The following is a 12,431-nucleotide window of genomic DNA, read 5'->3' as shown; positions in this document are numbered from 1 at the left end:
GCCCAGGGTAGGGGTCCCTGAGGACCATTACGCCCCTCATGTTTCTAATAATTTGGTGTTAACTTTACATGCTGCCTTGCCCAGCCAGCCCTCAGCAGTCCTACCCCGGATAATACCAGCAGCTTTGCTTTTTCAGTGGAAAGCTGGTGTTTTAGTTAAGCATTTATAGTATATAAAGAGTTTGTCAAGAAGTTGAGCCAGCCCTGAAAGGAGTTGCCACATTGGGCTGCAAGACCACCTCTGAGCAAAGCAAAGACCTTGACTGCCATCGGTGCTTAGTGTAGAGTTATTCCCCCGTCCCTTGTAAAGGCGGTCCATAAAGCCCCCCCCCAAAAAGCAGAAAAATGAGTGTTCTGCCAGTAAGCAAACTGCACTCTCACCACTTTTCCTCATCAGCTGTTTGCTGTTCCTCACACAAAAGGCTGCAAACCCCTCCTAATTGCAGGAGCCTTCCACCTAACAGACCCTGCTCTCGAGGCCCTCCTCCCCAGGAACTGGGGGAGAATTGGGGCACAATAGGAAGGAGACCGGCTAAAGGGAATAGATCTGTTAAATTAACGCATTTTCTGTCAACCAAATCAGCTGCCCCTAGTGCTATTGTTGGTGAAACAATGGAGACCCCAGGAATGGGCACCCATTAAAAGGAACAAGCCTGCTGAAAGGATACACTCTGAGGCACAGCCTTGTGTGTTTAACAGGATTCTCTACTGTAAGGAAGGAGGAATCACTAGGCTGCATTGTTCCCACCACCACAGCAGATGCTGTTGCTTCTGGTAACGAGGAGGGGGAGAAAAAATTTTTAAAAAAATTCATACCTACCTACAATAAGGTTTACACGATAAACTTTTAATTCGGGAATTTTACCTCCTTGGCTGTTGTCATTTCTACCCACAGCCCTTTTCTTGAGGAGATTTTTGCCTGAAAGAAGTCTATGAAAGCATCCATTGCCATTACAAAAGTTAATTCTTCACCCTTCATGCAGGCACTTCACAGATGCCAGGGGCAGAATGGCACAGCTCTGCCGGCATTATGCGCTGGGAGAGAAAGACCGCAGTTAAGCAGGTCTACATATAAAGCTGCAACACTTTAAAGGTGTTACTTTTAGCTGGTTTGGTCAGAGCAAATTCCACAAGGAAAAACTTTTGAGGTCTAATTTAGAGGCGCTGTGCAGAAGTTTAAATCGGCTGATTGAATTGGCACGGGTTTTTTTGTGGTATTTGGGTCTTCTTAAGCAAAGCAAAGTCATATTTAAGCTCCTACACAAAATACTATTTTTTTTTTCTAGTGGGGAAAGACTCGCACCTGATTATCTTAAATCAGTCTTAAAATAAACTCAGCTTAAACTGTTAAACTTGTGGGTACACAAACACTTCAGCTAACACCAGGCATGATTTTCAGTGTCAGCTGTGCCAGCAGAAGAATTGCCTATACTAACACCACATAAATTCTGTAATATCAGCCTCCATGTGCTCCATCGAATCTCTGAAATTCTTACCGTGTTCCTCCTTCTCTTCTGCCTTCGACTGCTGCAGTCATTCCCCAACTCCCCTGTCACCTAACTCAGATCCATTCAAAATGTTGTTGTCAAAATAACCTTCCTTACCCATTGTTCAGACACCCTTTGGCTTCGTGCACTCACTACTTGTTCCTTTTCATAGGCTTAAGATAACGTTTTAACTCACATATCAGCCTCCTGAACCACCTATTCCTTTTTTGTTGTTGTTTTTTGTATCCAATTACACTAGAGTATCATTATACAAAATGTAAACACGAGTGCAAAAGTTTAAGATCTACAGTTGGGAAAGATGTGACTTGCATTTGAAATGGAAACTGATACAATGCTGCCCAATTTGCAGACCACTTGAAACAACAGCTCTGAGAAGTATCTCTCTGCCTCCCCCCTCCATTAATCTCAATGAACTCTAGAGCCCAACACGGACACGTAGAGTGTTAATGATTCTATTATGAACAGAATAACCAAGACAGCAAAAGCGAAGACCAGCAAAGCAAGAGCTGGCGCTGGAGCAGACATGGGGAGAGGGATGGGGCACTGCAGCAACTGAACCAAACAGCGGATGGGACAGGTAGAAAGAACAACAAAACCAGTATCAAGCCTTGATTTTGTTTTGTTTTTTAAACAACAAACACCCAGCTCGCACCCTCTACTCTGGTGAAGCTGGTGCTGCCCAGGGGAAGCAGAACCATCACAGAGTGACTGTAGTACATATCCCAAATTCACACAGTGGTCCATAAATGGGTCCCTCCACACAACAGGACCAACACTTTCTTTTCAGTCTATTTGAATTCCATAATCTTTTCCAGCCCTGTCTACTCTCTGTACAGCACCTCTCCCTGCACTGCCAGTTACTCCACCTTTCCTCGGACAACGAGTTTTTCCTAAAGCAAGGTGCTTCACAGGAGAGGGAAGTTTTAGTGAGCAGATCTATTGTTCGCTGCTGCTTCAGTCACTGCCCGCTCCCTTCCATTTCAATGTTGCCGACTGTGAACAGGCAAATGGCAAGAGGGGCGGACGTCCTCATGACCGAACTATTCTACTGAAAAGGCGTTTAAACCCAGAACTACCCTCAATGATCACAGCTGACCACCATGAATTCACCAACATTTTAATCAGCTTGCGGCACCTTCTTGCTGCATTGATCTCACTTGGATTTTAAATTCTTCTGCTCAGAAACTACCTGGCCATCTCAACTATCACAGAGCAGGATGAGGCCCCAGTAGACGTTGTATATGCTACTGTCATACAAATAATAATGCAGCATCAGACCCGAATAGCTACAGAGGGGTGAAGGCTGTACCCGGGTACCGTACCCTACTGTCCGTGTAATTAACCCCATACAAGCCACTGACAGAACAGGAAGGTTGTGCCATTTTGGTGTCATGGATCCCAAGAGACACACCCAAAGGGCAGAGCAAGGGGATCCACAGAGAATTTTCAGCAGGACTTAACGTGATAGGACAGCAGAGGTCAGAGCATATTTGGCCATCCTGCTCTCACTAGGAAAAGTTCTTTTCAAAGTATCAAAATTCTAACACTCTGTTTAACACATTAATTTTTTCTTTCTTTTAAAGCTGTATCTGATTTGCACAGATAGAAGAAACCCTGTTCTCTGCTCTCTCCTTCTCCAGCTCTCCCTCTCTCCACACTCTTCCCTCCTCCTGGGGGACCCAGGGGAGCAGTAGCAGCCGCTGGTTTCTAACAGCCACATAATATTCCTGACAGAAAGAGCCTGTTCAAGAACTGCCACGGAGATACCACACTACAGAAGGAAAAAGGTAGGCAAGAGCAGCAGTGCCCTGCCTGTGGGTGGGAGGAATGTACCTAAAGCCAGAGCCAGAGCCTGAAGTGCCAGGAAGGGGCAAGAGGCAAGCTTAAAGCTGTAGTGAAGTTAACAGCAGAGGCAATTTGCCCAAAGGCGCTTTTAAAAACCACAGGAAAAGATTTATGTTTTCCCTGTGTAATGTGGCTTTTCCCCCTTTTCCAAATAAACTAAGTTAACAACAATGTTTTGACTATTTTCAAGCACGTTGTGGAAAGTCACCTCCCTTCGACCTACCCAGGCAGAAGTCCCTAAATGTTTGAGTCCACAGCTCCTGGGAGCACATGCCAAAGAGCTGGGTGGCCACGCCACACTGGCTCCTGTCCAGCGTTTCCAAGTTGCGCTGAAATACGGTTGAAAACGTTAAATATTCTCCCAATATTTTTGATACAAACAATCCCCACAGCTGCCAGGAGGATATTTCAGTTGCAGAGGGGAAGGGCACATGGCCAGAAGATACTTTGACACAAGAGGTGTCCCACATTACAGTCCAGTCTTGAAGAGGGAAATAAATCACTCCCTATCATCACTTGCACTAACTTGACTGTGGAAAGCATCCTTTCTGTCCATCAAGGCAATGACAACCAAAAGAAATGACGTGCCCCACACAGCCACACCTCCTCCTGCCGCAGTGCTGTTAGAGTAGGTAAGGACAAACTCACTGATGCAGATTAGTTTGATGCAGGGAGGTTGGATCAGATGACCCAGTGTGGTCCCTCGCAACTTTACCCATCCTGTGATTCTGTGATTTTACAAACCACCAAGAAATATGCCATGACAACCAAGCCAACACAACTAAAAGAGCACTTTTGAAGTGGCATGAAAGTTTTGTACAGCAGATGGCTGACAAGGCAGCCATTTAAAAGCCAGAAGAAAAAAAAACAACCAACCCACCCCAGAAGGCAGAAGTGCTCTCTGCCATCCTCAGATCCATGTAAAAACACGGCATGAAGCCGAACACGTCCCGAAGCACCCGCTTCTGTCCCACTGAACTTTTGACCTGCTGGCGGTGGCTGAACCCCTCCTGAGTCCATTGCCGGGTGATGCTGCAGCAGAGATTTAGAAAGACGAACCTCGTCAGGCGCCTGCATCTGCCAGAGCCAGCATGAGGGCCAGCTGTGCCCACCCCCTCCCCAAACAATGCCCAAGGTCCAGCCTGATGGATGCGCCTTTTTCTTTCTGGACATCCCTTTCCCTGCAGTCTCTGGCTACACACCGGTCCAGCAAAAGGAAAAACAAAACATTTGCTTCCCAGGTTCCTGCGACCCAGCTGCTGATGGCAGCCCCGCATCTGGCAGCCTGGAAGCTTCATTTTCTTTTGGGCCAATAAGTAGAGGGTAAAGGGTTTGCATTTATAAAAGTGAAGAGGTGAAAAAAAAAAAAAAGAAGATTTCCATTCTGCCTCTGTATATTACTAACGACCCCAAACTTCTCAAATACCCTCAGCAAATCTGCTCGGCATGGGAGCGATGGGTCTAGATGGCCTATCATTACAGAGCCTTCCAGCTAGCTATGGACAGATCCACCAGAAGAAAAAAAATATCAGGGGGGAAGGGGTGGGGGGGGAGGGCAGGAGGGGAGAAAACCAAAAAATAGCTAGGGCTTTTAAAAAATGTCCAACAGAACACCACAAATTGGAAGATCAGGTTTTGTCTGGTTTGAGGACTGCACGGACGGTAGCTGTGAAACCTTAACCTCACCCGCCTGCTGAAATTGGAGGGAGAGTGAGAGCAGGGGATATTTGTTTCAAGCAGAATTAGGGCTTGTTTAAAACTTTTGCCTTTTGTAACGATGTTGTAAGAGTTTAGCACCAAACTCCCCACTGGAGATACACTGGTATCAAAAACAGCAAAGAAAAGAGCCACCAACCAGAATTTAAGCTCAGAGGAGCTCAGTTCTCCTAGGAAGGAGAGAATATCCAACAAGATCCAGCTGCATCCAGCATAAGACAGAGTTGGACAAACATCAGCTGTTAAGCTCAAGGAGTTTGAGCATGACCATCCTCCAGCTGAAACCCTCTGAGCCTGAGATCTCCTTTTCTCCTTCCACATACACAGATTGACTCAAAGCACCCATTTTACTCTGCATCCAAATGGATTGGGGTAATCACCCCTGGGTTACACATGAGGGGCAGTGACTCTTGAGGGGAGGGGCACTCCTTAATCCACTGGTGTTCAGCCACAAGCACAGCTCCCCACAATAAACAAAGCTAAAGCAAGAAAATATTCATACATGAGCACAGACTCACTTTTTATGGCTAGCTAGGGTTTTATTTCCCCCTAACATGTGCTTTAAATCCTAGCATCTCTACAAACCCCTAGAAAAATAGCCACCTCCATTTTATTCAGACACCCCTGAAACTCAAGCATGTCTCAGAGGTAGCAGTGAGACAGCCAGAAGGGGCACTGACATTATTAGGTCAAAAACCATGGAAGAAATCTTCCTTATGCAGCTAAATAAAGCACAAATTTTAAAAAAAATCACACAGAGCAGTACTCTTAGAAAAAAGTGTAAGTCTCATAGCTGGCCATTGGTTTCAAACCAATTTGGGCAAGCTCTTTGTGCAAAGATCTGTTCCCAGACATCCCTGAAAACAGCGATGAGACTGGAACAACTACACCAGGCAAGAGGTAACAAGATGGTGAGCTTCAAGGAACGGCAACTTTGGAAACTGCTCGAGCTGGGCTGCTCACGCTGTGCCGGGGAAGGAGATTTACTCCACGTGCCTGAAGAAGCAGAGTTCTGACAGCCGCATCCGTCCTCTCACAGCATCCCGATTTTAACCGCAATTTCCACCGACCCTCGAACAAACGCCATGCTTTAAAACCCATTTCTGCCAAGGGCTGCAGGCCATCCACGTGCACGGAGTTTTTTGGCGATGTTTTCGGTGTGCTGCTTCTGCTCTGCAACACCCCCAGCACCAACGCGCCCGCACTCCTCCTCCTGCTCCCGGGCATCCCCCCCCCCAAAAAAAAGCAAGTTAATTTGTTCCGAGTGATGATGTTAACTCCCCCAGCCTAAGCGTGCTCCGGGAACCAAAGGGGAGCCCACATTTACTTCATTTGTGAAGCAAGCCAGATGCTAATTGCCTCCAAAGGTGAAAGGCTAGTGCCTTGGCCCTTTTATCATTGTAAATTCAGGTTCCTTCAAGACTTTGCGCTGCTGGGCCCGGAGAGCCTCCCCCTTTAATGGTTTGGCATCAATAGGAGGGGGAGGGGAGTTCCCTGTCGCAAGAAGTTGCATCATTGAGAGATCTTATCCCCTTTCAAGATTTCGTACCGCATAAGGGATTCCCCCTCTTCAGAAATTCACATCCTGCTCGAGGAGTTTTGCTCTTTAGGACTCCGCGCATCCCATTGAACTTTTAAGCATCTTTGGAATTCGCATTCACGGGGCAATTACTGTCTTTAAAAAACACACGCCACCACGTTATTCACCCGGTTTATTGCCAACGCGCTGGCAAGAATAGCTTTTCACAGCAAGCACAAAAGATTTCCTACCAGGACACACTTTGTTTGTAACATTTGTAGCCAGCGCACAAAATATTTACGGGACATTAGCGGCGTACATGAAAATAAGTAAATAAAAAAAAAAAAAAAAAACCCAAACCCAAACAACCCACACAAGAAAGTTACACGGGAAAACGGGTAAGGAGATACGAAAGCGGAGAGCTTTCCCTCCGTGAGGGACAGGGGCGGTGGTGAAGGCACCGTCGATCCCCCCGGCGGCTCCGCTGAGCCGCACAATGAGCGGCGCGGTGCCCCGCGGAGCTCTCCGGCCTCGCCGGGATGCGGGAGAAAGGCTCGGCAGGACTCTCCGCGCCCCTCACCCCGCGGCGGCACCGGCCAGGTGGGGACCCCCACCCGCAACAAAAGGAGCCGACCCGGGCACAGCTGAGCGGGCTGGGGAAACCCCCCAACAACAGCCGCTGGCACCCGCGGGGGAGGTGGGGGGTTACCGGCCCGGGCCCGCCTCTCGCCGCCACCATTTTGGGCACGGGGGACCCACCGCGGGCTCCGTGCCGCGTCCGTCCCCCCGCCACCTTTGTGTGCGGACACCGGCCCGGCGGAACAATGCAGCCCAGCGGGGCCGGCCCCGCTCCGCCCGCGGCCGCCCCCGCCGTGCGCCCCGCCGGCCCTGGAGCGGGGGGCTCCTGCCCGCCGCCGCCCACCGGCGCCCGGGACGGGCGCGCCGAAAGTTTGCGAACGCGCCCCGGAGGGACGGGGAAGTTGCCGGGTCCGCCGCAAGCGGAGGGGGACACGCCGCGCTGCATCACGTCGGAATCCAGCGCCTCGCCGGGGGCCGGGGGGTGCCCCCCGCCACATCGCGGGGCAGCGGCAGCGGCGTGCGGGATCCGCCGGGCAGCGGGGGCGCAGCGGGGACGGCGGCGGGGACGCAGCCCGCGGGCTGTCCGGCGGGACGGGGCGCGGCGTCCGCGGGGCTCTCACCTCGATCTCGAAGTCGGGCAAGCGGAAGGCGGTGCGGAAGAGCGAGCAAAAGTGCGCGATGGCCGGGACTTCCCACCAGGAGCGGAGCTCGTCCAGCGCCACCGCAGCCGCCGCCTCGGGGCCGCCGGTGCCGGCTACGCTGCCGCCGCCGCCGCCGCCGCAGCCGCCGTCCTCCTCCGGGCACATCTCCCGCGGCCGCCGTCCGCCCGCTCGGTCGCTGCCTCCCTCACTCCGCGGGCGGCTGCGTGTGCCGCCGCCGCTCGGCGCTGCGGCCCCGCCCGCCCCCCGGCGCCACGCCGCTCAGCGGCCGCCCCCCGGCGGCCCCGCGCTGCCCCCTCGCTGCCGCCCGCGCACGGGGCGGCTCAGGGCCGGCGGGGGCGCTGCTGCTGCCGCTGCCCCCCCTACCGCGGGCGGCCGCCGCTGCGCGGGCCCATCCTCACCACCCTCATCACCCTCATCACCCTCATCCTCCGCCTCCCCGCGCCGCCGCCCGCGCCCCGCGCAGGAACCGCCGCGCCGCCGGGAACAGATGGGCGCGGGGGGGCGGGGCGGGGCGCGGGGCGCGGGGGGCGTGTCACGGGGCCCCAGGGCCAATGGGAAGGCGCGGCCGCGCGGGGGGCGGGGCGGAGCGGGCCCGGCGGGGCGGGGCGCGGGGAGGGGACAAAAGGCGTGAGGGCGGGGCGGGCGGGGCGGCGCGCGGCCGGGCACGAGGAGGGGGCGGGCCCGGCGCTCATCACAACAACAGGCCCACGGCGCCACGGACACGCCCACAGGGGCGGGGGCAGCGGGGCGGGCGGGGCCGGCGGGCCGGGGCTCCGGCTCGCTCCGGTGCTCCCGGTCCCGGTCCCGGTCCCTTGGCTGGTCACTGGGAGCGCCCGGGAGCTACCGCGGATGGCTCCTGGGTGCAGCGAGCCCCTGGGAATCCCCCAGGGTTTCTGCTCTCACTCGTGCCTCTGAGTGAGGGAGCCCGAGCGGCGCTTCTTGTTCTCCGCGTGCGGCTGCGCGAGGAGCCACACAGCCTCCTGAGTGTCACCCGCACTCCCAGTGCCTCCATTCCTCCTGAAATGAAGAGCAACGCTGCCCTGTTTTGAGTTGCATTCGGGGAAAATATTCAGCAACAAATAGGTATTAATGACCTGCTTGTGGAACTGCCTTAATGGGGCCGAGCTTCCGTGAAACACCAAGCAGCTGTGACTTTGTGTGCTGTCACTGCATCACCTGACAGCCTCTCTGTGGCCCCCACAGTCCAGCTGCAAAACAGGTACAAAGGATCACTGTGCCCAGCTGCCTCGGCTCAGGGTCCTACCTCCAGTGAAACCTCTGTAAAACTGGTGTTCAACCACAGTCACGGCACAGCAGAGATTTGCCGAGCTTAGGCTGTGGCTGAGGGCAATTCCTTCAGAACTGGACTAATCCCATGGGCTGGTCTTAACTAGCGTGGATGCAAGGAAGCAGTAAAATGCCTGAGTTGGAGTGGGAGGGGGATATCCCCTTTCAGGAGCAGCCTGAAGATCCAAGGGGGAAAACACATTGCAGATATCCCACTCTGACTTGGAGGCGTCAGAGAGGGAAATGCTGGTGGCCTCAGTCAGCGTCCTCGTATTGCTGCTGAGCTAACACCTGCTGACATAAAGCAGTCTGATTTCAGAGTCTCCAACAAGCATGCACTTTTGAGGTCTCCGGGGTTTCCTCTCCCTTTTTCCCTTCAAAATGAACGTATCGACAGAGAATAAGGTGAAGGCGTAAGCTCGGTGCTGTGTCTCAGGCCACTGCTTAACAGCCTGACCGGGGAAAACTGGCTGAGCATGGGAACAGCTAGTTTAGAGAAGAAACAAATCAAGGAGCAGCAGTGTGGCTCAGCAAGAATGAACAAGCTCTAATTTCATTGCCCTTTTTCCTATCGCGGGATCAAGGGATACCCAGTGAAATTGGAAGGAAGCGAATTTAAAATGGTGCAAGGAAATATTTGTACCATGTGTAATTAACACATGGCATTTGTTACCATGAGCTTTCATTGAGGCTGGGAGATTAGCAGGATTCAGAAAAGGATTAGACATTTATATGGACACCAAGAACATTCATGGTCACATTAGACAGGATATAAATAAATTTTAGAAGGGATATAAACTGTCAGGCTTCAAGGCACAACATAACCACTAACTGATGGCGAGGGATTAGGGAAAAACTTTCCTTGTGGGCGGGTTCTTCTATAATTGTCCACTATGGGGTTTCTTGCACCTTTCTTTGAAGTATCAGAGAGTAGCAACTGTTGAAGTAAGAAGACTGAATTAGGAGGGCTACCAGGCTCATCTGGTGTGGCAACTGCTGTGCTCTTTGGGGGTCTGTGAGGGTCGCCTGAGAAATGGAGTGGCCAAGAGGATGACACAAGAGGTACCACCAAGCCTCTTTTTCTTCAGACCCAGACCTTGCTTTCCTTTGCTGTAAATTTCACTCAGGAAATAGGTTTCCTATGCCTCCCCCACCAATGTACACTGTTTTTAAAGTGGTTTATTAGCTATCTTTCTAAGTTCGGCCTTTGCATCTGTTTTCCCTAAAAGCTTTTGACTTAGTTCATTTATTGTTTGAAGGAGACCAATATGTTATACTGAAACCCTGACTGTGTTTCAAGGCACAATGACTGCAAGACTTGATCTTGAGCAAGACAGGATCTGATCTCTTGTGTATTGTGTCTGCCTGCACTGGATCGAGCCAGCTCCAGCTGCACTGCAGTAACTGTGAGAGGAGAGGGCAGGCTAACTCAGAGCACTTTGTCAACATGCAGGATCACTATAAAGTACCAACAGCTCTGCGTGAAAAATCTCGAGCACAGAGATCCTCGGGCACAGCTTCCTCTGGGCCAGTTACAGAATTCTACAGTATTACCTAATGCCTAATTCTTCCACAGAGCTAACTTTTGGTCCCCTGGCCATGTAAGGGGAGTTTATGTTGCATTTCTGTCTTGCTCTGTGCTGGCATTCCTCCCTGAATTCCTGTAATGTCCAGCCGTGGCTTATCTTGCTGCTGCATCTCGGCTTGTTCTTGACACTAGGTCAAACAGCTTTGTAGTATCCCCACTCTCTACCCTGCTAAGAACTTTGTGAACTTTAATGAAGACTCCTAATCTCTCTTTTTGTCAGAAGAGCTACGGTACCAATTTTGCCTAATGTTTTTTTGAATTAATTTGGCTCCCTCTATTGTCCCCATTATTTCTGTTGGACTGTGTTTTCTCTTACAATGTTCTTTTTATTCCAGGATGCTGGGGGCTGCCCACAATCACTTAAGGCTGCTTCCCTTTTCTAGATTTTTACACTGTTCTTAAATTACTTCTTTAAATTTCTTATTCAAGCACAAAAATCTCTGCTCTCCCACTGCTGTTCAACAGTGGACAGAGATTTGGTGAATACACTACGGTGTTTCCTCTTCTTTGATCCATGTGCTTCTTCTCTTCCAAGCCACCTTTGGTTGTGAGTTTCCTGTCCATAACTAACAAAACCAAAGCCTGCTCTGGCCAGTGTCCTTTCCAAGTATGCTATATTCTTCTTCTGGACCATATTTTTTTTTCTAGGCTGTTGGTAAGACTTCCCCTACCACTGATTTTTTAGCTCAATATCCAACCCTGGCTGCTCACTACCTTCCATACTTACACTCCTCTCCTGTCTTCTGTGCTCTTTCTCTTCCTTTCTTCCCAGACTGAGTGAGGGTTGAGTCCTTGTGCCATGTAGAGCCACACTGAGGCTGATGGACCAAATCAAAGCCTCTTGTTTTTGTTGCTCCAGGTCATCTCTAGATTTCCAAACTTGCTTTCATGAGAAAAAAAGAAAAAACCCCAAACAAATTCAAAGTGCCAAAAGCAAATTAAAAAAAGGTTGTAGATCTGCAGGGACTGCATGTCCCTAGTCTTGTATGACAAATAATTTCACCTAAGAACAAAAAGAAGAGAGGAGTGTTCCCCACTTTCTCCAGAAACACCTGTCATCTGTGCCTGATCTAAAGCTTAAATGACAGGTAGATTTCTTGTAGCCTGCTTCTGAAAGGCAATGGATTACTGACAGGCACAGGTCAGTTCCTCGCCAGCTGAAGTGATATTATCATTAATAAAGATCTCTTTTAAAGGGACTCTTGAGTTCCTTGCATTTCCACCACCCGGCTTTAAGCTAAAGCCCGGCAGATTATGTTCCTATAAACTAGGTTAAGTAGGAACTGCAGTCTTCCCTTGCAAGGACTCAAAAGCACTTGCAGAAGGACCAACCAAACCTCAGACTCTGTTCTTACTGGCAGCATGTTCTCAGAAGGACGTGGCTTTGGGAAGTTCAAGTTTTCCCATTTCAGGGGAAATGATTTAACAATAGATAAAGCCTAACATTTCTGTTTCTTCAAAACAGAACTTTTGCATTTCTGGCTGTGAAGAGCTTCATCTCCCTTTTCTAGCCTGTCTGAATTTTACTGCTTCCTTCTTTGTGTTGACCTCTCTCAACATCTATCCCCAGCAAATCTCACTGCCTTTGCTTCTCTTTGCTGAGTTACGGAGTAGAAGACAGATGTGATTTCACCTCCTACTTTCGCCCCAAGTTACTTCTTCCTTGTAGGATTCTTCATATTTTGATCCATCTTCAAGTTGCTTGTTCCCTTTTCAATGCCTCCTGAA

At 50.7% G+C, this 12,431-nt stretch overlaps 1 protein-coding gene across 2 annotated transcripts in view; it reads right to left on the bottom strand.

Annotated features, from left to right (window-relative positions):
• LOC125325298 (cat eye syndrome critical region protein 2) overlaps positions 1-8,038 on the bottom strand; it is a 93,810-nt gene extending 85,772 nt beyond the window's left edge. For both annotated transcript variants that reach the window (XM_048302204.1, XM_048302205.1), the window contains exon 1: positions 7,787-8,038. In XM_048302204.1, the coding sequence (XP_048158161.1) occupies positions 7,787-7,972 (186 nt within the window). In that variant the 5' untranslated portion in view covers positions 7,973-8,038. The remainder of the gene's footprint in view (positions 1-7,786) is intronic.
• Positions 8,039-12,431: the final 4,393 nt, after the last annotated feature.

The sequence above is a fragment of the Corvus hawaiiensis genome, chromosome 4 (assembly GCF_020740725.1).
Source record: "Corvus hawaiiensis isolate bCorHaw1 chromosome 4, bCorHaw1.pri.cur, whole genome shotgun sequence".
Taxonomy (NCBI): Eukaryota; Metazoa; Chordata; class Aves; order Passeriformes; family Corvidae; genus Corvus; species Corvus hawaiiensis.
This window is presented reverse-complemented; position numbering and strand designations above follow the sequence as displayed.